Here is a 27,251-nt window from a genome sequence, read left to right as displayed (position 1 = left end):
GCCATGTCCGGTATCCTGCTGGATCATAATCCCCAGAATGCTTTAGTATTTGAACCACTATGACAAAGAAAGCTGGGGGTAGGGCGTGGTGGAAACAGAGCTTTGCCTTGTATGGAACAAATTACAAATCAGTCCTTACAGACAATCTGCCTTTCTTCTGCTTTGATCTAACAAGTCTTGCTCACCCCTCCCAACCGACCGTTGTGTGAATGGACAGCACAGTGCGAAAAGGGGGATGGATGCGAGAAAGAGATGAGTCCAAGAGAGGATGAGAAAAATAGAGTGATCTCATCCTCATGCGGTTGTTTACTTGGCTTATGAATGATCTTATTGGATGATTTGGGGCAGCGTCAGAAAGCCTCGTGGTGAAGTCATTCACTTTAAATCAATCACCGATTTAGTCTGACAGTGGCTGATTAATTGTGGAATATACTACTCCACAGCAGATCTGACTCCATCCACTACTGCACTGTTAACGTAAACTCCAACAACTGACAATCTCAATTAGCTGTGTGGTTGTTAAGGTTTTTTGGGTGGTTGAATGGTGACAGTGGTTGGTATACACTTGTGATGCAGCCTGAATAATAATGACAACGTGTTTGTTTGCTGCCAGAGGAGAACTGCCCACCCCCCGCATCTGGCATGCTTAAATGGGGACACTTAATGTTCAACAATATTATTGATTTGACTGTACTGACGCTGTTTAATGAGCAGATTCAGCAGAACTGCTTTATAGATTAAATTAACTAATTTAATAAGTGATGATCTTTACAACGAAACTGAATCAACACAGAACTGACCCTCAGCTGAACAATGACAATATTTTAATTTAGAGCTGCTGTACAGCCGAAATGAACTTTGTTTGCATCATTGAATCATTTTCCTGTTGTCACTGAAAAGCTGCTTTGAAATCATACTCGGTTACTAACGTAACCTCTGTTCTCTCCAGAAGAGGGAACGAGTACTGAGTAATATCTTACGCTAGGGGAGTCTTACGCAAGTCAAGTCACCTTTATGTATTTAGCGCTTCATACAATACAGTTCTCTTACAAGAGGTTCTCTCGTACTGCGTAATATCTTACGCTGGGGGAAAAACCTTTTTCCACGAGATATTGAAGCCAAAAAATTATCCTTAATTTTGAATTAATGTAAAATGCGTTACGGCAGCATGCAGACATAGGCAAGACGGTTTGCGTGCCCAATTGGCTGACCTGCGGCAACAGCAGCAGCCTATCGAGAGAGGCCCTACGTGACACCATATCCAATGGGGGTGCTTCGCGCCTACTTCCTCCCGTCCCGCCAAAATGGGCGTGGCCTGGGCCTATATATACAGCTCGATTGGCTGATACAAACTGGTTTTTCATCGCCGAAGCGAACCAGAGCGTGTTGCAGGCACGGCAAGATACGCAGTACTTGTTCCCTCTTCGGGAGAGAACCGAGGTTACGTTAGTAACCGAGTACGTTCTCTTACGAGTGGTTCTCTCGTACTGCGTAAAATCTCACGCTAGGGGAACACCGTGTAAAACACCGTGCATGCTGGGATCCAACACCAAAGTCCCAAGGGCGGGAGCCCGGGGCTCATATAGTGCATAATCACCAGGGAGTCACAGAGAGGCTGAGAAGAGAGGCTAGACGCGTCATTCCCAGTAAGTAGTGTCCTACGGGGCTAACCGCATCAACAGTGTTCCACACAGTCAGGGTGAAAATTTACGGCCTGAACTGGGTAACAGTATGGGTCTTACTCAACGCCCATGGAGTTGTTATATCGATCAGCGAGCGGTGCTCAAGCGGTTGCAGCATTCTGAGCCAGAGCAACGGGGCAGACAGTACTGATTTTTAGACCGACAGTAGTTAGCCTGTAAGGCGGGAACCTCTAGGTTATAAAACCTTATAAATGTAGACGGCGAGGCCCAACCAGCCGCCATACATATATCCTGCAAGGTAATCCCGCTAGACCACGCCCATGAAAAGGCCCTGCCTCTTGTGGAGTGCGCTCTGACACCCAAAGGAAACTGCAGGCCCATGGACGTGTAAGCCAACGCTATGGCATCAACTATCCACCGGGATAGGCTCTGTTTCGAAGCGGCCAGCCCTTTGGTATGTCTGCTGAATGAAACGAAAAGCTGCTCAGTCTGTCTGAAAACAGACGAGCGGGACACGTAAGCTCTTAATGCCCTGACAGGGCAAAGGAAGCCCGCATCCTCTTCCTCGTTGTACACCGGCAGGGCAGACAGGGAGATAACCTGAGCCCTAAATGGTGTGTTGAGGAACTTAGGCACGTATCCGTGCCAGGGTTTGAGTATGACTTTCGAGTCATTTGGCCCAAACTCCATACACGTCACGCTTACTTAGAGCGCTTGTAAATCCCCTATGCGCTTCACTGAAGCGAGAGCCACCAGAAACGCTGTCTTGAACGACAAATGTTTCATGTCTGACAGATGGATTGGCTCAAACGGGGCACCTTTCATGGCTTCCAAAACCGTAGAAAGGTCCCACATGGGGACTGAAGGGTGTCTGGGAGGGTTTAGCCTCTTAGCTCCTTTAAGGAAGAGGATGACCAGATCGTCCTTCCCCATTGACTGGCCAGTGGCTGGTTTGGTAAACGCTGCTATGGCCGCCACATAAACCTTGAGCGTGGATTGAGTTCTGCACTTATCCAGTAGCTCTTGAAGGAAGGAGAGTACTTCCGTAACTCCACAGTCTGGGGGTGAAAGGCCTTGAGCTTCGCACCAGCCAGAGAACACATATCATTTTGAGGAGTAGAGTCGCCAGTATACGGTGCTCTAGCCTGCGTGATCGTGTTTAACACTCCCTCTGGGAGGTTAACGGGTACCCGTTTATGGCCCATGCATGTAGGGACCACAGCTCCGGGCGAGGATGCCAAATCGAGCCCTTGGCCTGGGAGAGGAGTTCTTTCCTCAACGGTATTGGCCATGGGGCAGTGCTGGTCAGCTGCATCAGAACTGGAAACCAGGCCTGGTTTTTCCAGAGCGGAGCCACAAGCAGCACTGAGCATCCGTTTTCCCTGATTCGCACCAACACCTGAGGCAGGAGCGAGATGGGGGGAAAAGCATAGAGAGGGCAGCGGGGCCAGACATGGGCCAGCGCATCTCTGCTCTTGGAGAAAAACTTCGGACAATGAGCGTTTTCTTGGGACGCAAACAGGTCTACCTGCGCTCTGCCGAATGCAGAGACCATTCTCCTGCTGGAATACTGTTTCTGGACAGTCTGTCTGGTCCCAAATTGAGGTGACCAGGCACATGTGGTGCTCTTAATGAGAGCAGATTGTGCTGAGCCCAGATCAGGAGGCGTTCCGTCAGCCTGTGAAGGTTACTGGACCTGATGCCACCCTGGCGATTTATGTAGGCCACCACTGACATGATGTCCGAATGGACCAATACGTTGTGACCCTTTACCTGGGGACAAAAACGCTTCAGCGCGTTGTTCACTGCCATCATTTCCAGACAGTTTATGTGTAGGAGCTTCTCTCGTTATGACCACTGGCCAAATAACGGTCTGCCTTCGAGCAGCGCTCCCCATCCCGAGGTGGAGGCGTCCGTGGACACCAGCTTTACACTCGAGGGAGTTCCCAGGTTTACACCCGACTGATACCAGTCGGTTGCTTTCCACGGTTTCAGGGCTAGGCCGGAATAAAGAAAATACACCTCATGTGATTTATCTGGATCGCCGTGAAAACGGCTTTTGTGTGCAAGCAAGCGGGCCGTGGTACCGGGTTGTTTACTGCAGAATACACTGGAACACTCGCATTTTCAGGAACTTAACTAGCGAAAAATTTTCGGTGCAAGTTTAATGCACAATCGACAAGAGTTGATTTTTTGCTGTGCGAGCCCTGTACTTTGGTGGGCTGTGCTTGAGTGTAGGAATCAACACTGGGTCATGGGCGTTTTTTTTATTACACTCATAACACCATCGGCCGTGGCTGGAATACCGGAAATTACATTCTTCATGTGATTTATCTGGGTCGCCGTAAAAACGGCTTTTGTGTGCAGGCAAGCAGGCCGTGGTACCGGCTTGTTTACTGCAGAATACACTGGAACAGTTGCATTTCCTGGAACTGAACGAGCGGAAATTTTCGGTGCGATTCTGGCCGTGGCGAGACTTAAACAACGTTGCTTACCTAGGAGGGCTAGGAAGACTTTGAGGCCTCGGGCTTTATCTCAATCTTCGGCCAGGGCCCACGCGGAGGGGAGCGGCGGCCGGCAGAGCGTGAGCGAGCGAGAGTGGAGAACACCTGTCGAGCCGGTTGTGCAGAGGGGGGGGAGTTCCACAGAGCTCGCCCAATCCTCACTGTCCGACGCCAGGATAGAGCAGATGTCCTCCTCCACAGAAGCAACTATCTCGTCGTCACCAATGGCGGAAGCGGCCGCTGTCCGTCGGTGAGCGACTCGAGTGAAGCTGGCGTAGTTGGCGGGCGAACCGGCGAGCTTTCGCAGGCTGGAGAAGGCTCGGGGACACGTTGAGTACGGCGCTTTATATGGCGCGGCACTATAGCGGGTGGAAGTGCAGAAGTGCAGAGAAAAAATGGCAGGCGAGTCCTCAGAGTCGCCATGGCAATAGCTCGCAATGATGGCAGCCGGCGTCAGCGAGCGCGAGAGCTGCATGATCCTCACCCAGGCAGGAAACGCAGATGACATGGCAGTCCCCGTCGCTGAGTGCAGCTCGGCACGAGCCACAGGAATGAGGCATCTTTAAAAAGCTCTTTTTTTGCTAGATAAGAGAGAGAGAGAGTGTGAGTCGCGGCAGCGAACACACACTCAGCAGAGTAAAAGGATATATACGCCGGACAGCGTAGCAGGTACGGCGACTGAAGGCGGCGAGATGAAGGCCATCGGCTTCAGATGCAAAGACTCGTCCCGCAGAAGGCTTTTTCTCAGACGGCGCGGCTTCTTCACTCAGGATCCAGCGATGCGTGAGCTTCGCTGAAGAGATGAAAATCAGTTTGTATCAGCCTATCGAGCTGTATTTATAGGCCCAGGCCACGCCCATTTCGGCAGGATGTGACGAAGTAGGCGTGTAATGCCCTTATTGGATATGGCGTCACGTAGGGCCTCTCTCGATAGGCTGCTGCTGTTGCCGCAGGTCAGCCAATAGGCATGCGAGTCGTCTTGCCTATGTCTGCATGCTGCCGCAACGCGTTTTACATTAATTCAAAATTAAGGATAATTTTTTGGCTTCAATATCTCGTGGAAAAGAGTTTTTCCCCTAGCGTAAGATATTATGCAGTACGAGAGAACCTCTCGTAAGAGAACTGTATTGTATGAAGCGCTAAATAAATAAAGGTGACTTGACTTGCGTGGTTGTTGCCAGGGTCAATGGTTTTAGTTTTCCTACATGGTTTCTACCCTGTTCTTTGTATTAGCCAAGGTGTTTCTATGTAGTTGCTAAGGTTACAGAGTGTTTTTTAAGAATATGGCCAGGTGGTTTCTAGGGAAAGGGAAGCCAGCCCTTCTCCTGAGGGTTAACTTCTTGAAGAGTTCAACTACAACCCTAATAAAACCCGAACCAGCTAATCAAGGTGATCAAGAATTATTATAAATAACAGGCAGGTGTGCTGGAGCAGGGTTGGAATTGAAGTCTGCAGAGGGTAGCCCTCCAGAAGCATAGTTTGGCACCCCTGTTGTAGGGTGTACCGGATAGTTTTTAGGACATTACTAGATGTTCTGGGTGTTTTTTAATTGCCCAAAAGTCAAAGACCCATCAACTTAAGTCTTATGAGAATTAAGAATTGAAGTACTGTACATTAAATTAAGTATTGTATTGTAAATGAATAGAATGTAGCTATTGCTGCCTACAAGTTGATATGTGATGCTGATCTGCCAGATCTGCCAGCTGACATGAATAAACACCATGTCCACTGCCCTGGCATTCTGCAAAGTGCAAGAGTGGCCAGCAAAATTTAGTTTTTTCAGGACAATAGCTCAGTCAAATCACATTTTCCCTGACTTGCTCCTTTCTTGATCATATCAGAGAAAATGTGATTTGACTGGAAGGGAATGCCAGAGAATAAAACAAACTGCACCCCTGAGCAAAGCACTTAACCCTGCGTTATTTCAGAAGCATCAAGTCATCATATTTTCACACACTCAAATATGCAGATGTCAAGGAACGAGTCATACCACCCTGGTTATGCAATATCCATTCATGGCATGTCTGTCGAGTTTTAAGTGCCTCAACCTTTCTTAACCTTTTATATAAACACAGGCATATGTTTTTAAATATTAAACTTGGACAAGGTCATGGAAAAAGGAGAGGAGATCCCTGCAGTGTTCAAAGAGCCGAGTTTACGTGTTGAATGGTTTGTCTTTTGGTGACTAGAATGTCACTGTAGGTGAACACTTTATTTCAGTCCCACTGTGATGAATTCCTGCTACAAACCTAGTTTGTCCCTGCAGGATTGATGGAATGTTCTGGGTTTAATTTACGTTTAAGTCTTTGTTAAATACATGTTATTGATCTTATTCTGAACAATACATTTAGGCCACCAAAACCCCAGCCCTTCTTATAAAATTGGCTACAAGTCAACATCCACATTTTAAAGAACCAAGTCCCCGCCCTTTATTTTCTATTTTTTGATAAGCTGTTTCACTCAAATGTAAAAAAAAAACTAAAAAAAAAAACTAAAAAAAAAAAAACTAAAAAAAAACTGTTGCTAATTACTTTTATTTCATCTAACTTTAAGCTCTTTTGGTAGCATCTGTGACATTCTGTTAATTACCAAAAAAAAGTATGATTTAGACAACTTTACTAGTCAAAAAACTATTTTTGTATAGGTAAGAACCAATATAAGCTCTGGAAGGAAGAGGAGCAGTATCAGGGTACAACATAATCATATGATCACCACATCTCAACTTTTAAGAATCTGAATAATGTCTGGGAATTTGAAGAAAGTCAAGCAGCTAGATCGAATGAAGATTCATTTTGTGACAACATGATCTCGTGATATTTTGTATAGTTTGACATTTATGCATTTTGGAAATGGAATGAACTTATTCACGGAAATCAAGAAGAATCAAATTCACAAACCTTTTACTACTAAAGTTTAAATGAGAGATTACAACATCTCTGTTAATGCTCTCATACTCGCAATCACAAAACTGATTTAATGAAAGTACATTAAAAAGAGTTATCTGTTATTCATAATGTTGCTCAATTTTATATTACCAGATAAACCATCACAAATATATGTTAAATATTAAATTTATTGCCCAGTCCTAACACAAACCAGTTTACACACACTTTGTGCTGAGCCACAAAGTACTGTCTGATGGAAAAACAAATGGGACACCCACTCCCACTTTGCCCATTCTGGCTGCAATGGTCAGCTAGAGCAGATCTGATTAGTTATTCAGAGTGAAAGCGTTGCGGCCCCTGGATGCCACCACCAGGTGAGAGAGAATGACCCCGTCTTACACAACTGCCTACTCTGGCGGTTTGCCTGTCAAATGTGATGACTCATGGATTCTTTAACTTAAATGAAAAGGAAGTACAATCATCACAGTCTTACCCAGGTTCTCCATGTTGCAAAAGTATTTTGCTACCCTAAGTCATCATTTACTCACCCTAATATCACCCATTGACTTTAACTGTGTGGGAAAAAGAACATTGAGACATTTAAAAAATATATATATAAATGTTTGTAGGTGTTCCACAATAGAAAGAAATGCATAAAGGTTTGTAAATATTTGAGACATCTGCTCAAACATTGGTGGTGGAGGATGGTCTCTGTGTACTGTCTATAATGTAAACACATGTTGGCAGTTGGTTTTGGAAAGTTACTGCACAGCAAAACCCCCAGTGTTAAATTAACTCTGCCAGAGTTTATATAATCCACATGGATTAAATAAAAAAACTGGCAATGGTAATTTAACACCAGGAGTTTTTCTGTGTCGGAACTGAATTTCTAAGGCCTCTAACGTATCAACATGAACTTTGCTGAAAATCCTGTTTTACAATTTACTACATGCTTTCTGTCATCTGATTGACAGTTGACACTTTTTTGGCTAGTAAAAAGACTTTTGGTTTAATTAATTTTTCCATTCGGATCATGGTGCCTTTTATCTTTTCTGATTTTTATTAAGTAAATGTAAATACCTTCGTAAATATTAAGTATTGTTAATAACAAATCTACAGAGATTTGATCATAAAACTAAGCATTTAAATAACATATTATTGGGAGATATATTAATTTTATGTAAGCAGTTTTCTAGACTTTTAAAAGACCTCATTGATTTACATTACAAGCTATCAGAATTTCACATGACATTTTTGGCCATTTAAATACCAAATTGCATATAGAATTTGCTCTTGTTTTTTTTATATCTCCGTATTATCAAATGCATCATACATGTATGATGTATCAAATATGACATCACACAACACATATCCAAAGTAGAAAAAAATGGTGGGCCAGAAAAAGCTGTTTGATTTTATTTTGTAATGGCACCACCACATGGGGCTGGCATGATGAGATCACATGACTAGCCTAGCACACACACACACACACACACACACACACACACACACACACACACACACACACACACACACACACACACACACACACACACACATATTATATATAATATATATACAGTAGTCAGCATTTGAAGTGGATCAAAACCTTTCATCGAAGTTACACATGAATTTTGAACAATACTCGACAACTTCGATGAACTCTTTTGATCCACTTCAAATGTTGACTACTGTATGTATATGTATATATATATATATATATATATATATATACTGTATATATACTGTATATATATACTGTATATATACAGAGCCTGGGAAAATGTTCACATTTATCCCCCTCGTTGACGGCCTTGTTCGCCCAGAAGCAGTTGAATGCGATCAGCTCTCCTAGCGCAAACCAGATAATCTTTACATTATTCCTATTTTAGACCAGGTTTAAAAGGCAGATCCAATTATTTCAGGCTCTGCCTGTGCCTTCTAATTATGGCTGAGTTGCGGGACACTGTCTCTGTGAGGCTGGATGTATTAATGACTTGTGAAAGTAAAAAGAATGCCATTCTCTAACACTTTAGGGCTGTGGTGCAAGCTTTAGGGCTGTTATTTCAGCTGAGCTGATACTTGCCCCGTGTCACTTTTCAAGGACAGTGAAACACAAATGTCAGGCTGAACATGACATACTGACAACCCATAATTGTTGCTTGTGTGTAATGTAAAAAGATTCTTATGCAATAAACAAAACAAAAATAATGAATGCGCTCTAAATACTACCTCTATTAAATGTTTATAAAACTGCATCTGATGAAAGCTGATATTAAGTTTTCCAGCATTGCTTTACCCAGAACTGGATGTTTATGTTTTGAATTGCTTAGTTTCTGGGTTCAGGGTGGCAGATGACTCATACTGTCTATTTCAAGATGGTTGTGCATGTGCTAACACACATTGAGAGGACTCCGTATATAGACCGGTAACTAATATCTCTGCTTCCAGGTCAAAGGTCAGTTTTCTTGGCCAGACAATATTAGTCAAAAAACACATTCATACATATTAAAATGTTTTTAATGTATGGTAAAACATGTTTTATATGATTATGGAAACAAGACATTGATTACTGCTCGTTCAAGAAAGTATTATGACAGTACCATGGTTTGATATGTGTTTACATCGCACTCCAAGTTATATATAAAAAGAGCATGACATTTCAAATAAAACTAGTTTTGAAGTAAACGGAGATTATTTAGTGTCTTTATCGACCATTTTTCCCTTTGAAGGTTTTAAAAGTACTCTGGGGACAATTTGTTAGCTATTTTGTCTCTATAGACACACAAATAAACATGTTTACGTGATGTCCTATATTTAATATGAATAATCTACTTAAGAGCCTAATACACACCACCTATATACAGTCATTCCAGCTTGTCAAATAAGGCTTAAGTAAAGAATGTTTATCAGTCCTCTGACTCATCAGTCATTCTGAACAAACTGATACAAAATGTTCCTAGTATATCTGTAACACTCGCATACATTCCACAAATGTTTATTTTCTCTTAGCACATCATGTTCTCTTTCTAGCCTTTTTACTTTAATTTAGGCTACAACAAAATTGGCTAAAGTAAACAAGGCACACAAAAACTGTGAACCAAAACTGAGAGATATGAGACATGCAAATACATAACTCTAATTGTTGCTCTGAACAAACAATCAAAATCAAATTAGATCTCAATGTAATGAGTCACAAACAAAAAAATAGAGTGAGAATAGATTTCAACCAACTTATGCCCCCTGCTGGCGCATTGTTGTTGTTTTTTGGAGGAAGGTTCTAGACTGCAGCTTGCCCATTCAAAGAATTGTAGAACTCTCTGTTGCTCAAAATTTTGAAAATGTTGTGTTAAGCAAATATCCTGTTAATGGGTGTAGATATAACATGTGACTGAGGTTACTGTCCCTGTTTTTTCTGATAGCGGAGACAGAACATGCACAGAGAGTCCCGGACACAGAGTCTGCCCAGCAAATAAGGCTGAGAGAGAGACAACGATTCTTTGAGGAGGTGTTTCAACACGATGTGGATGTCTACCTCTCCTCTGCACACCTGCAGATAGATTATAAGAGACGTGAGTTTGAAAACACATATGACTCTTTTCATAAAAAAAAAAAAAAATATATATATATATATATATATATATATATATATATATACATACAGTGGGGAGAGCAGGGTAAGTTGTCACATGGGTAAGTTGTCACACTGTTCATAACTCCAACACTAGAGGCTCTATCTCAAAAATCAAATAGCGACTTTCTGTGGATTCTTTTTCTATAGTCAACTTCCTGTTCACATGTGGTCAAGATCACTCTATCTGACGTTAGCAAAATGTTCTTATTTTTCTGCTTAAAAAGTAAAAAAATTGCACTTTACTTTTTATGCAATACAACTTTGTTAGGTATGAATGTTAAAAATAATTATTTTGCACAAAATAGAGGAGACAGTAACCAGTCTTTTGATACTTTAGCTAAAGTGCTATGTTGAGCTAATCATGAGATTTAGCCTACATTAACACACATGTCAGTTTGGGGCAAGTTGTCTCACTGACTTTGGGGCAAGTTGTCACATGTGACAACTTGCCCCTGTACAAATAAACGCATAGAACATGCTCATTGTGATATTGTATGCTAATTTATTTGTAATTGCAATAAGGGTTTTGAAGGAAAGAAAGGAAGGACGGAAGAAAGATGGTTCGAAATTATCAACGAAAGACAGAACATGGCAGTACACCATCTGACATAATGTTAAAGGCCAGGCTCTAGCACCAACTCTGCTCTGCCAGGCTCTAGCATCAACACTGCTCTGCCAGGCTCTAGCATCAACACTGCTCTGCCAAGCTCTAGCACCAACCCTGCTCTGCCAAGCTCTAGCACCAACACTGCTCTGCCAGGCTCTAGCACCAACCCTGCTATGCCAGGCTCTAGCACCAACCCTGCTCTGCCAGGCTCTAGCACCAACCCTGCTCTGCCAGGCTCTAGCACCAACCCTGCTCTGCCAGGCTCTAGCACCAACCCTGCTCTGCCAGGCTCTAGCACCAACTCTGCTCTGCCAAGCTCTAGCACCAACCCTGCTCTGCCAGGCTCTAGCAGAAACCCTGCTCTGCCAGGCTCTAGCACCAACCCTGCTCTGCCAGGCTCTAGCACCAACCCTGCTCTGCCAGGCTCTAGCACCAACCCTGCTCTGGCAAGCTCTAGCACCAACTCTGCTCTGCCAGGCTCTAGCATCAACACTGCTCTGCCAGGCTCTAGCACCAACCCTGCTCTGCCAGGCTCTAGCACCAACCCTGCTCTGCCAGGCTCTAGCACCAACCCTGCTCTGCCAGGCTCTAGCACCAACCCTGCTCTGCCAGGCTCTAGCACCAACCCTGCTCTGCCAGGCTCTAGCACAAACCCTGCTCTGCCAGGCTCTAGCACCAACCCTGGTCTGCCAGGCTCTAGCACAAACCCTGGTCTGCCAGGCTCTAGCACCAACCCTGCTCTGCCAGGCTCTAGCACAAACTCTGCTCTGCGGCTCTAGCACCAACGCTGCTCTGCCAGACTCTAGCACCAACTATGCTCTGCCAGGCTCTAGCATCAACACTGCTCTACCAGGCTCTAGCATCAACCCTGCTCTGCCAGGCTCTAGCAACAACCCTGCTCTGCCAGGCTCTTGCACCAACCCTGCTCTGCCAGGCTCTAGCACCAACCCTGCTCTGCCAGGCTCTAGCACCAACCCTGCTCTGCCAGGCTCTAGCACCAACTCTGCTCTGCCAGGCTCTAGCACCAACTCTGCTCTGCCAGGCTCTAGCACCAACACTGCTCTGCCAGGCTCTAGCACAAACCCTGCTCTGCCAGGCTCTAGCACCAACCCTGCTCTGACAGGCTCTAGCATCAACACTGCTCTGCCAGGCTCTAGCTCCAACTCTGCTCTGCCAGGCTCTAGCACCAATGGAAATTTTGATGGAAATGTGCATTGCTTGGATTTAAGTAATTGTTTTTTCCAGATTCTCCAGGCACAATAGTTTATATTTCCAGTTTTGTTTCGAAATAAATTAAAATCATAAATAAAAAATAAAATAAAAAAAATCAATATTCCCAATTAAGTAGTTGTGTTCTTATTTTTAGATAATCTAGTGTGACAACTTAACCTCAGATGGGGCAAATTGTCTCAAGTGCACACTCTCTATTCTACAGTCTACAACTCTATAATGAGATAAGATATGAAGATGTTATGACCACAACATATGTGCCCAAGACTTCCTTCTTTCATTTGGTATGACATTTATACCATTGTGATGTATGGTGCTCAGTAAATGTTAGACAGTGTGAAAAGTGTGACAACATACCCCGCTCTCCCCCTATATATGTATATATATATATATATATATATATATATATATATATATATATATATATATATATATATATATATATTAGGGGTGTGCAAAGCAGCCGGTATTTGTATCTATATTTGTATTTGTCGAGGGGGAAAAAGTATTTGTATTCGAGTAAAATCCAAAATAGGCGTAAAATTCTAGTTTTTTTGCGTTACACTTCTAATTTACGTTATAGTGTAAGTATTCTTTAATTATATAAATCCAGCAATGAACATGTAGCCTACCAAGGAACGTCATTGAAAAGAAAATAACATAACAGCCATTACCTCATCCAAGGTTAAACCAACAACTAATAAAATACCATTGTGAACATTATGAATCCAACCACCACCCGTCCTTGCTTGAGGACGCTGAACAGACAGAATAAGTAAGGGATAATGTATAGCGAGGCGGTTGATTATGAGCCTGACGCGAAGCGGAGGGGTCTTGAATCAGCCTGAAGGGTTTGTATTCGCTATAACAACCACCTCGCTATACATTATCCCTTTTACTACATGGCTATCTACCAAATAAATCAATAATTTGACTCAAAATATTGATTTAAAAAGGAGTTTATTGATAAAACTATTGTATTGCTTCCGCTAAAAAAAATAGTCCGTTCCGTCTCTACGTTTAGAATCCATGGCAACGCTCTGTTTTTCGTGGCAACGGTGTGTTATACTTAGCAGCGGTCTGTTATTAAGAAATAACCATGGAAATAACAGACCGCATTCTACATTAGAATTCAACCAAGCCATGTAATAAAAACAAATAATTACGGAGCTAACTACGTAAACAGAGCGAACATGAGAGCACCCGGCTGCAGACGTCAATAATGCAGCGTAATGAAATAATCTCCCGATCAAACTCCACTTCCCGAAAGTTATAAACTGCCTCCGGAATAGAGGTCAGCACTCCCGCGGGTCCCGACGCAAAACAGTGCGGCGCGGGACAAATTTTTAAAGGTCATTGCGGGAGCGGGCGGGATGATGAGGTGCACTTGCGGGTGCGGACGGGAGGGATGATACGCTGCACTCCCGCAAATTAAATATGAGTATAAAGTAAAATATATAAATGATTAAAGTAGCGTACATAATTTGTAGTTGTGAGGGAGATTCTGATTGGCAGCAATAAAAACATTTTAAGCAGCCTAAACTTGTGAATGTTGTCGGGTAGGGCGGGGCCTAATCTCACGCACACTTGTTTAGAGACAATTCCTTTCCCGCTGCTCCGAGTTCGAATTCGAAAGCTAGTTCAAGTTCAAAATAGACAGCATGGACGAGGAACAGAGCGCCTCTAGTGCTTCAGATAAAGTACTGTTGTGAATATTATGCTGTTCGTAATATGGGACCAATAAATATGTTACCAAGTATTGGTAAGGAATTTTGTGTGCACGCATTTTTTCCCCCAAGACCTTTCGTCAGACAGAAAGTGCGGGCGGGAGCGGGACATTATATCACAGATGCGGGCGGGAGCGGTACTAAAAATGACAAATCTTTGCGGGAGCGGGCGGGAGCGGGACTGAACACTGCGGAAGCGGGCGGGAGCGGGTCTGAAAATTGTGTCCCGCGCAGACCTCTACTCCGGAACCCAGTTAAGGTACAAAAATCTATTCAACAAAAATAGTAATGCAGTTAAGAGTTTTTTCGCTCAGCCGAGCCCTCTCTGTTGCTGTGTGGAGCAGCCTGTGTCAGTCACCTCTTCCTGAACGTCACTCACTCACTCGCGCACTGCGGTCTCGTGAGGAAACGCAGCTTTTTGATATAAAGTTTTTCTTGTTCCCGAATACAAATATTTTCTAAAGTATTTGTTCGAAATAAGTATTCGTAAAAAACACGTTATTTGTGCCTTTCCGAATACCGTATTCGGGTTCGGCTCCACCCCTAATATATATATATATATATATAATTTGGGGCCTCTAAAAGGTTAATTTAAAATTGATAAATTTAGGAAAATTACACTTTACACTTTTTTTTTGTCAAACGTATTTAAGGAAATACAATATCTCTGCCAGAATGACAGCTTGAAGATCAACAAATGTCATAAATTTTAAGATTATTACACCAAGATCTGAAAGTAGATATGGAGTCATATAGACCAACTGTTTTTTTTTATAAGTTCAAACAGTAAGAACTGTCATTATCATCTCTCTAAATCTCTTTCTCTCTCTCTCTCTCTCTCTCTCTCTCTCTCTCTCTCTCTCTCTCTCTCTCTCTCTCTCTCTCTCTCTCTCTCTCTCACACGCGCGCACACACACACTCACACACACTGGTTTCCATGTTTAAAGGGGATTTTCCTTAGACATAATGATTTTATACTGTACAAACTGTAAATTCTATCTACACTAAACCTATCCATCACATAACACTTTATACAGTGTTAAATTTACAAAAAAACTGTATACGATTTATACTATGTTTCCTCACCGGGACCAAAAATGTTTTCCCAGGTGGTCAAAAAATATTGGTATTACTATCCTTGTGGGGACATTTGGTCCCCATAAAGTAGGGAATACCAGGTACACACATAAACAATATTAATAGATCAATATCACACATTATAGCAAAATCCACTTACAGTTTTTTTCAATTGCCAACAAGCATTGTTCAATACTGAAACCACATTTTCAAAACTCTTCACACATTCAGCGACATGGGAGCATCCCACGGGAGCTAACCATATTAACAGTGCACCACGCAGTCAGGGTGAAAAGCGTTCAGCCTAAACTGGGTAGCAGTACGGGTCTTTCAATACCCATGGAGCTGTTCTATCGATCAGTGAGCGAAGCACAAGCAAAATTCAGCCTTATGAGCTGGAGCAACGGGGCAGACAGAGCTGATTACTAGACCGAAAGAAGCTTAGCCTGTAAGGCGGGACACCCAAAGGACACTGCAGGCCCTTAGAAGTGTAAGCCAGCGCTATGGCCTCGACTAACCATCTGGATAGGCTCTGTTTTGATGTGGCTGGTCCCTTAGAACGCCTGCCAAACAAAACAGAGAGATGCTCAGTCTATCTGAAAGCAGACGAGCGGGACACATAAGTTCTCAGCGCCCTGACAGGGCATAGGAGACTCGTATCCTTCTTTTCATCAAGAACCGGAAGGGCGGACAGGGAAATCACCTGGGCCCTGAACAGTGTGTTGAGGGATTTGGGCACGTACCCGTGCCTTGGTTTGAGTATGACTTTCGAGTCATTAGGCCCGAATTCCATACATGTCGCGCTCACTGAGAGCGCTTGTAAATCCCCAATGCGCTTCACCGAAGCGAGAGCCACGAGAAACACTGTTTTGAAAGACAAATGTTTCATGTCTGCAAATGGATTGGCTCGACTGGGGCACCTTTCATGGCTTCCAAAACCGTAGAAAGGTCCCACACGGGGACTGAAGGAGGTCTGGGAAGGTTCAGCCTCCTAGCTCCTTTGAGGAATCGTACGACCAGATCGTTTCTCCTCAGTGACTGGCCAGACGCCGGTTTAGTAAACGCTGCTATGGCCGCCACATAAACTTTGAGCATGGATGGGGTTCTGCCCTTAACCAGTAGCTCTTGAAGGAAGGAAAGCACTTCCGTAACCCCGCAGTCTAGGGGTGAAAAGCCCTGAGCTTGACACCAGCCAGAGAACACAGACCATTTTGAGGAATAGAGCCGTCTAGTAGACGGGGCTCTAGCCTGTGTGATCGTGTTTAACACTCCCTCCGTGAGGTTAGCGGGTACCCGTTGATGGCCCATGCATGCAGGGACCATAGCTCCGGGCGAGGATGCCAGATCGAGCCCTTGGCCTGAGAGAGGAGGTCTTTCCTCATCGGTATTGGCCACGGGGCAGTGCTGGTCAGCTGCATCAAGACTGAGAACCAGGCCTGGTTTGTCCAGAGTGGAGCCACAAGCAGCACTGAGCATCCGTTTTCCCTGATTCGTTCCAACACCTGAGGCAGGAGCGAGACGGGGGGAAAAGCATAAAGAGGGCAGCAGGCCCAGACGTGGGCCAGCGCATCCCTGCTTTTGGAGAAAAACTTCGGACAGTGAGCGTCTTCCTGGGACGCGAACAGGTCCACCTGCGCTCTGCCGAATGTCTCCCACGGCCGTCTGATCATCAGCGGGTGCAGCGACCATTCTCCTGCTGGAACATTGTTTCTGGACAGTCTGTCTGGTCCCAGATTCAGGTGAGCAGGCACATGTGCTGCTTTCAACGAAAGCAGGTTGTGCTGAGCCCAGACCAGGAGGCGTTCCGTCAGCCTGTAAAGGTTTCGGGACCTGACGCCACCCTGGTGATTTATATAGGCCACTACTGACATGTTGTCCGATCGGACCAGGACGTGGTGATCTTTTATTCGGGGACAAAAACGCCTCAACGCGTTGTCGACTGCCATCATTTTCAGACAGTTTATGTGTAGAAGCTTTTCCCGTTCTGACCATTGGCCAAAGAATGGTCTGCCCACGAGCAGCGCTCCCCATCCCGATTTGGAGGGGTCCATGGACACCACCTTCACACTCGCGGAAGTCCCCAGACTCACGCCTGACTGATACCAGTCGATTGCCTTCCAAGGTTCCAGAGCTGAGACACATTTCAGATCGAGCTTGAGGCGAAACAGACCGGAGGCCCATGCCCGAGGTGGAAATCACGCTTTTAGCCATGACTGCAGTGAGCGCATGCGAATCAGACCAAGCCGGGACTATAGTGCCGCAGCGGAAGGATTTCGCGGCGCGCTGAACGTTCAGTCCGCGCTCCGGCGACAGGCGAGCTGTCATAGACAGCGAGTCCAGTACTGTGCCCAGAAAATAAATTTTCTGACTGGGAGACAGCAAACTTTTCATCCAATTGACTGTTAGACCCAGGTTCTCGAGATGCTCGAGTAATATGGTCCTGTGTTCTATAATCGAGCTAGAATCAGCCAATAGTCCAAATAGTTCAAAACTTGCATGCCCCGATGTCTCAGAGGTGCGAGAGCCACGTCCATGCACATCGTAAATGTACGGGGTGCCAAGGACAGGCCGAACGGCAGGACATAAACCAGTCCTCCTGGCAAACTTGTGCAAGGATTTTCCTGGATGTAAGCATTCTGAACTAGCGTTTCACAAGCACTCTGTTCAGTTGCCGCAGATCTAGAATGGGTCTGAGACCCCCGTCTTTTTTCGGTACCAGAAAAAATCTGCTGTATACACCCCCTTCGCTCTGAGCCTGAGATAAAGGTTCAATGGCCCCTTTGCTCAGTAGTTTCGCTATTTCGGCTCGAAGTAGATGAGCTACCTCGTTCTTTACTGTAGCTTCGACTCGCGCCGTGTAACGACGGGGACGTCAAGTGAACTGCAGCGAATAGCCTCTTTTTATAGTGTTCAGCACCCATTCTGACACCCTGTGAATGAACACTGAACACTTGAACACTGTGCTTGCAGCATCTGAGGCGGGGAGCGCGCTGATCACAGTGGGCGGTCTGGCCGCGCTCGATTTCTCTATGGCAGTTTGCAAAGAGGAAATGAGCGGGGTGAAAACCGTGGGTTTTAACATGTCTGTGAGATAATGTGGGCGCGGGACAGCGGGCACATTTACTGCACTGAAAACACCGTCGGCCTGAGCTGACTGAATGTGTGTGTTGGTTTCGCTTTCACAGAAAAAGCGGGACATGCATTATGTAGTGTTTGTGGGCACCGAGATGTGGGCACATACACTACATGTAATGCACAATCGACCTGAGTCGCTGGATGCGTTCGATGTCTCTATGGCAGTTTGCGTAGAGAGAGCGAGCGGGACAAAACCCCGTGGGGTTCAACGTGTCTGTGAGAGAACGTGGGCGCAGGACAGCGGGCACGTTTACTGCACAGAAAAACACCGTCAGCCTGAGCTGACTGAATGTGTGTTGGTTTCATTTTTACAGAAACCGTGGGACATCTAGCGTTTGTGGGCACTGAGTTGTGGGCACATTCACTATGTAATGCACAATTGACACCATCGGCCGTGGCCGGAATACAGAAAATACACTTCATGTGATTTATCTGGGTCGCCGTGAAAACGGCTTTTGTGTGCAGGCAAGCGGGCCGTGGTACCGGCTTGTTTACTGCTGAATACACTGGAACAGTCGCATTTTCAGGAACTGAACGAGCGAAAAAAATTCGGTGCATTTTTTTTTTTTTACACTCATAACACCATCGGCCATGGCCGGGATACCAGAAATTACATTCTTCATGTGATTTATCTGGGTCGCCGTATAACGGCTTTTGTGTGCAGGCAAGCGGGCCGTGGTACCGGCTTGTTTACTGCAGAATACACTGGAACAGTCGCATTTTCTGGAACTGAACGAGCGAAAAAAATTCTGTGCATTTTTTTGTTTTTTACACTCATAACACCATCGGCCATGGCCTGGATACCAGAAATTACATTCTTCATGTGATTTATCTGGGTCGCTGTAAAACGGCCTTTGTGTGCAGGCAAGCGGGCCGTGGTACCGTCTTGTTTACTGCAGAATACACTGGAACAGTCGCATTTTCTGGAACTGAACGAGCGAAAAATTTTCGGTGCAATTTTTTTTTCACTCATAACACCATCGGCCATGGCCGGGATACCAGAATGCATAGCAGGTACGGCGACTGAAGGCGGCAAGGTGAAGGCCCGCGGCTTCAGATTCGAAGGTTCGTCCCGCAGAAGGCTTATTCTCAACGGCGTGGCTTCTCACTCTGGATCCAGCGATGCGTGAGCTTCGCTGAAGAGATGAAAATCAGTTTGTATCAGCCTGTTGTAACAGCCGAAGCGAACAACCCCCATTGAAACAACCCCCATTGGATGTGGTGTCACGCAGGGCCTCTCTCGATAGGCTGCTGCTGTTGCTGCAGGTCAGCCAATAGGCACGCGAGCCGTCTTGCCTATGTCTGCATCCTGCTGCAACGTGTTTTACATTGATTCAAAATTAAGGATAATTTTTGGCTTCAATATCTCGTGGAAAAGAGGTTTCCCCATATCGTAAGATATTACGCAGTATAAGGAGAACCTCTCGTAAGAGAACTATATATTTGCAGGATATTTTTCATATGCCAACACACTGCTTTCAAAACTGATAAAAGCACATTCAAATCAGAATGGCAAATTTCAAGCATTTCTGCAGTAATTATTTAGAAATACAGAAAATCTTAGCAGAAAATGAAACAATAGTCATTCCAAGCTAATTGCGATTTCAGCTCAAAGCCAACCCTAGAGTCCTGATTTAGTCTCATTACCTTGTTTTAGTAAAAGGGGATAGTTTGGAACTGATTTTGTTTGGAAATATGGATCACAGAAGACAGGTTGGTGGGGAAAGAGGAGTGGTACGAGGGAGAGTGCGTAAAGGACAAATGATATCTGATGGTGATCTGGTGATATCTGATGAAATAAGGGCCACAATTATTGACCATGTTGTGAACCATGGTCTCACTTTGAGAGAGGCCGGTCTTAGGGTGCAACCAAATCTTCACCGCTCAACAGTTGGATCAATAGTACGAATGTTCCGGCAAAACAACAGGTGAGATGATACATATTACAGTACAATACAATATGTCTAAATTTTGAAACCTATTACAATAATTGTTGTGTTTTAGGATCCAAAGGTTGCCTCAGAAAGGTGGGAGAGGCAGAAACTTTTCAGATGTGCAGAAATTTGCCAATGTTGGCATGATAATTGCCAACAGTGCAATAAAACTGTGGGAAATTCAGGATAGAGTGCTGGCAGACAATATCACTTTTGGAAATGTGAACAATGACAAAGGTCAGCACAATGACAATTGCCAGAGCCTAGTGAAACATAACATAACGATGAAGCAATTGAACACTATACCCTTTGAGAGAAGCTTTGAACGAGTGAAAGAACTCCGGTATCAGTATATCCAGGTAAGATGTCTGTTCAGTAACCAAACAGGGTACATACACATGCAGTTTTGCATAATGTAAATTACTGTAAAACTGTCTGTAATTTAGAGGGTAATGGAGATGGAAGCCAGCCAAACTCCACATACTTTTATCTCTGTGGATGAAGCTGTATTCAACTTGGCAAAAACAAGACGCAGGGGAAGAAATGTGATTGGACAGAGAGCAAGCGTGGATGTCCCAGGCCAGAGAGGAGCTAACATCACAAAGTGTGCAGCACTGTCCAATGATGGTTTGCTGTTACACAAACCACTCATTGGCCCTTACAAATACAGAGAGGCTTATTTCTTTTCTGTATGACTTGCATAATCAACTTGTGCCAGCAGAAGAGAGAAGGCAAGGGGCATCAAACTGCCCTACCTTCGTTCTTGTGTGGGATAATGTGGCATTCCACCACTCTGCTTCAGTCACTGACTGGTTCGCAGCACATCCCAGGATGTCCGTATTATTCCTGTTTCCATACTCCCCCTTCTTAAACCCCACAAAGGAGTTTTTATCTGCATGGAGGTGGAAGGTTTATGACCACCATCAACATGACCCGGGGCCTCATTTATAAAACTGTGCGTAGGATCCTTACTAAAAGTGTACGTGGGCCAGAAAGCTAAAAATGGCGTACTCAAAAAAATATTCAGACTTATAAAACCATGCGTACGCCAGAACCTGCGCAGAATTCACTTTATAAATCCCAGTTAGCGGAAGATTGTGCGCACATGCGTCTCCTCCCCGAAACAACCATATATGGAGCTTACAACGCCTAGTTTTACTATGCATATCCTCATCTGCATATCATTTGCATATGATTATTCATCCACGTGATAACGTTTAAGGGTACAAGACATTAGGAAAATATGAAATGCGGCTGTGCTGACACATTAGTTACATTAATAAAAACTAGTAGCCTATCCTTGCCTTGTTTTTGAATAAATAAATCAAATAGTATAGAATACATTTCGGAGAAAGTTTTTCTTAATCTTTTCCACTGGAAAATACAAAGAGTATTTTTAATTGATTTATGTTTTTAATGGAAACAGATAGACCTTGTTGTGCATTATTTGCATGACACCATTTTCTCAGACAATCTGCTATTATCATGATAAGCAATTATCTCTTTAGTTAAAACATTAAAACACAGCATGCAAGAGGAAAAGTGTTCGAAAGCATTGCATCCACAATAAATATTTCTATTTATTGAATATAAAAAATGTTGTAACTTCTCAGTAATGATTTCATGTAATTTAAGTGTTTAACTACATTAATCAGAATGACATTTAATCTAAATCTTTACAACAGAAGTAAAACAAAGTTTAAATCATTGTTTTATTTAAACTGTTATTGTGAACATGAACTGTATTTATGATTAGGACTTATAATAAAGATTTACGGTTTTAGATGCGTTATGCTATGCGTCAGTTTCACTAAACAGCCAAACGGGCTCGCTGGCGCGGACATTTAAGAAGGGATGGATGTTTGCTTCATGTGATGGGCATGGTTTATGAAATTATATTTGTATTATCTTTCTGTATATGTATAATTTTCTTTAGATTTTCTGTCTAAAAGTGACCAAAAAGACATTTAACTCCAGCTCACCATCGGTGTCGCCAAACTGCTCCATCTCCAAAATGTTTGTATGCATGGGTCAGAGTTTGCGTGCAGGTGCGCACAATTTCCCGTCAAGTTTTTTTTTTTTATAAATCACAACTTGTGCGTTGGAAGTGGCGTACGCCTCTTTCAAGGCCTGTTTTGTGCGTACGCAATGGTTATAAATGAGGCCCCAGATGATTTTACTGGAGGCAATGAATGCGGGGTGTGGAGACGTTTCTCCTGAAGACTGACAGGGTTGGATTAGACATTCCAGAAAATACTTTCCAAGATGCATTGCAGCAGAAGACATCAGATGTGATGTTGATGACAACTTGTGGCCTAATGCAAGAGAGAGAGAGGACTAGACCCTTCACAGGACTTTACAATGAGTGATTAGACTACACGTGTCGTTGATGTGCTGATATTGTATTTATTTATTTTTGCCCTGGAATTTCAGGATTTGTTTTTTTCTTTTCTTTTTTCACCTATAGGTGTTCACCACTAGTTCATAAATAAAGTACTATATTCAAAGAAAACAAATTATTTCCGATTCATTCTTGTTACATACATATGCTCTAGTACATTCAATAAATTACAAATTTGTTATTCTATAATGAAATACTGTTTATGTGAAAATTCATTCAAACTTTAAAAATAAAAGTTTAGAATTTATGTAATGCTCCCTGTTGCTAGTGTTTTTTAGGTCAGTGTGTTATGATTGACATGCATGTTTTCTGAATAAGAATTTGTTGCCAGCGATTGGCGGAACAAGCTTATTTTGAGACATGTATGAAGTGTTTAGTTGGTCTGAGTGAGTTTTGGAGGTTAGATTAACCATTTGGCCAAAATTAATGTTGGTAATGCAGACTTATTGGTTTGAGTATTGAATAATGCTTGTTAGCAATTGAAAAAAATTTACAGTTTGAAAGACCACAATCTTTAATTCAAGACATGTGATGATATAGATGAAACCTACTTTGAAGATGATTATAAGTAGCCATATATGCCATATTCACATCTAATAATTTTCTTTTCATCTCACATGTTGTGTCTGACCCTCCTATTGCAGCTCCCTTAGGAAGCATCTCATCAATGGAGGTGAACGTCGATATGCTAGAACTGATGGACACGATGGACAGCTCTGATCAGGAGACCTTGGATGTCTTCTTCAGTGCCAGCGGAGAGGAAGGAGCACTGACATCTCCTCTTCCAGGTATAAACTCCACACCAGTCTAAATGGCCATTCACACTGATTGTGGGTCGACAAGTTTCTGTATTGCTAGGTGGTATTCCTGCTTGACTATTGGATATGAATATCCAACTGTATCAGGTATCAAGTGACGTGTGCATTCCCATTTGGTATTTGCATAAAGTAGAACTCTACTTCACTGCATTGCCATCAGTCTCTGTTGCTAATGACACCTGAAATGGACATCTTCTGGTTGCTTTGTTGCAACAAATTGCCGGCAGTGTAATTGTTTCCTAACCAGGTGCAAAGTTCCCTGTAAAGTATCTTTTTTTAAATCTACTGAAAACTAAATAGTGCTTGAAGTGATAGTTACTACCAAAAAGATAATATTTTTTCCCAATGTAATATATGGAGTGGCATTGTGGACTAATATAATTGACAACCTGGTCTCATGGGAAAACTTGACAATTTAAGGAGATGGTGATGTAATTCACATGGAAACATACAATTGTTAGAAAATAAGCATAAAGGTCCACACCTACACAGCTTGTAATCCATAAGCAGATTGTATGAAAATGTACAAATTCATCTGAATTAGCAACCAAATCCTCAAAAGTTAAAATAGTTAGGAAATGCTGTGAGTGTGTGTTAGAATTTGCACCCAGGTTGTGACACAACAAATATAGCAACTTTTGATATACTCAGAGTAGCATGCAGCAACAAAGCAACCTCATTTTCAATGAGAGTTGACGGTTTTGGAAGCATATCTATGTTCACAGGGTCTTACGTTCCCCAGATGTATATGACTCATAATGAACATAATATGTTCCTAGGTCCTGTTCCCCAGTTATGTTGCTCACCAGCAGGGGTGTAAAGATATTCAAACCGAACCGAAAAACCGCGATTCAGAACCCACGATATGTATCGCGATACTCTCATGGCGTACCGAACATGCCCCACCACCTGCCACCCTGGCCCAGCCCTTGCTCATTCAATCTTATGTGTAGCTACACAACGAATTCAATTTTGTTGCCTAACCATTAACACCATATAATAGCAAGCTCCGTGTTTTGTTAATTTCGATAATAAGCAATGTGTAATCTTTCAAATTCTGTCTATTTGATCACGAAATTCAAACAATAAATGCCGTTTTGGCGCTCTTTGATATGGCGTTACAGATTTCTGTACTAGCTCCTCATTACAAGCGGCAGTGCGGAGCGCGAGTAAACGCGATCATCTCTTCCTCATTTACAGAATAAACATGAATGGACACCTGAAGGTATGTTGAAAGATACAGTATACTTACTGAAAGGCATCATAACTCGTGTAATCACTCAATCATTGTTTCAGCAGCTTTGTCACATAGCATGATATTTACCTCAGCAGGCAAGTCACCCAGTTCCTAAAGAAATGAACTCTTGTCCTAAATAAACCTATATTAGCCTATATATTAAGCTATATTTTACTTAACCTGTGAATGATATCTTGATTAATGTATGTTTAAAATATCTTTCATGAAAATGACAGCAACTGTGTAAATTCTTATATTTTTAGAGTAAAATTAGAGTAAAAACATAAGTTAATGCAAAAACTGCCTTATGTTTAGTTTACATGTTTTCATACAATGTGTTGGGTGTTGATTATTATATCTAAAAAATAAATAGCATCTGAATTTAGGCTAAAAGTCTAGGCTCTGTTGTTAACCTGTAATGTTATAATAATGTGCGGGCTCCCGATAGTTTACAGCATTAGCAGATCTTTTTTTTAAATCCTTACGAAATGTTTAATTGTAATTGAACTCATTTAAAGACAAAGACACAATTTTTTCATTAAACCACTGTTAAAAAAAAAAGAAGAAGCAATTTTAGCTTTCTTCACCGCACCGAATCGAACCGAACCGAGACGTCAAAACCGTGGGAAGAAACGAAACGTCAGTTTTGTGTATCGTTACACCCGTATTCACCAGCCACTGTGGCTAGTGATTTTCCAAAGTTACTAGCCATTTAGACTTTACGCTGGCCACAATTTTGACACAGATACAATGGGGAAAAACTGGCATATATATATATATTTTTTATATTTTCTCATAATTTGGTAACAAAGTAGGTATATTAGGCTGATGTCACCTTAAGACCTGACACATAGACCCATTATACTGTTTCACGTGCATTTTCTTTCTTAACTGTTTACAATAACTGTTTACGTGAATACTCGCCAAGACCTGGATTTTGACATTATTTTGGGTGTGAGCACAAAATATGCGGTAATGAATACAATTATGCACAATATGCGCAATCCCATGCTGAAATTCAAGCCCTGTTACACCAACCATATTCATCCGGAGCAAATTAAACAAGTGTGTAAGGGGAGGCGGGTTTGTGTGTCAACTTGCTGTCGGAAAGATAAGAAAGCAAGAAAGCGCAATTATCTGTTCTAAGGGAAATGAGTATTGGAAGTGTTTCAGATATTTCAGTATCGATATGTATCGAAAAATCGATATTTCTGATGCCTTTTTAAAAGACTACAACTGAATAATGTATATATATCTGCCAAATTTGCAGTCATTCCTATATATATATATATATATATATATATATATAAAAGGAATGACTGCGTTACACACCACTGCTGAAACCCACCCACATTTGGTAGGTTGGCGTGTGTAGATGTCAAGCCCTGCATATAGAAAATAGGAGCCTTTAAATTTGTATTCCTTATTTACCATAAAAAAGAAACTAGAGGACACAGGGCCCTGGGAACATAGGACCCTTTTTCATGTTTACAGGTTTTTGCCTATTGCTTACACACTTTTTGGAGAATTTGGCTCATTATGTCTAGTGTATAGTGTATAGTGTTAAAATGAAACACTATAATCAAAACTTAACACTCCTTTCTAAAAATGAAATTCTTTCAACAAAACCATACACACAATCACCATTTGAATTACTCTTTCATATCACCATATCACACTGATGAGCTTTATATAAAACACCGCAGTCCTTGTGTTTCTATATTGCCATTTTCTCAGACTAAGTCTTTTGTAAAACTCAAAAGTATAATTTCTGCAGTAGCCTAATCAAACAAGAGTTTCAAAAAAAAAACATTCTTACTGAAATAAAAAAAATAGACTCACAAATCATCAAATTTAGCAACAAAGCAAAAGTAAAAGAAAAAGAAAAAACAATTACTGGATAAATTGGTATTGGGGGGGAAAAAACATACACTTGTTTTGTGTGTATGTGTGTGTTTGTGTTTGTGTTTGTGTTTGTGTGTGTGTGGCAGGGGGCGGGGCTGGGTTCGGTGGCTTATGGATCCCGCCTTCTGTTCGGATATGGCCACAAGACCTCGTCAACATCACAGGCGATGTCCTGGCTGATTGGTTCAACAACCATAACCATTTAACACTTTTATACCTGCCCCCTTACAGCCCCGATGAAAGGGATAACTCATGTGGCAGTTCGGCGGCATCAAAATCCAGAACTGTCTGTAACAGAAAATATTGAATAGTGTTATTGAAAACACATACAGTAACTTCAATGTCCATATTTTCACACAAGTAGGGGCTGGGTTGGGTCAGTATAGAGTAAAACTACAACCGGCAGGGTAGTTGGCAGCATAAACCCTCATTCCCACATCAAAATATGTAGTACATAAAGTACTATACATAGACACATACCTGCACATAATCATCGCAGCGCTGATCCTTGACC

At 42.8% G+C, this 27,251-nt stretch overlaps 1 protein-coding gene across 1 annotated transcript in view; it reads left to right on the top strand.

The window, feature by feature from the left end:
• Positions 1-27,251, top strand: part of LOC143711348 (dysbindin) — a 39,742-nt gene that overhangs the window by 9,467 nt on the left and 3,024 nt on the right. Inside the window, exons 2-3 of the mRNA XM_077202762.1 lie at positions 10,455-10,604; positions 23,422-23,565. Coding sequence (XP_077058877.1) covers positions 10,455-10,604; positions 23,422-23,565 — 294 coding nt within the window. The remainder of the gene's footprint in view (positions 1-10,454; positions 10,605-23,421; positions 23,566-27,251) is intronic.

The sequence above is a fragment of the Siphateles boraxobius genome, unplaced genomic scaffold, assembly GCF_051911475.1.
Source record: "Siphateles boraxobius isolate OS27281-9 unplaced genomic scaffold, OSU_SipBor_1 5, whole genome shotgun sequence".
Taxonomy (NCBI): domain Eukaryota; kingdom Metazoa; phylum Chordata; class Actinopteri; order Cypriniformes; family Leuciscidae; genus Siphateles; species Siphateles boraxobius.
This window is presented reverse-complemented; position numbering and strand designations above follow the sequence as displayed.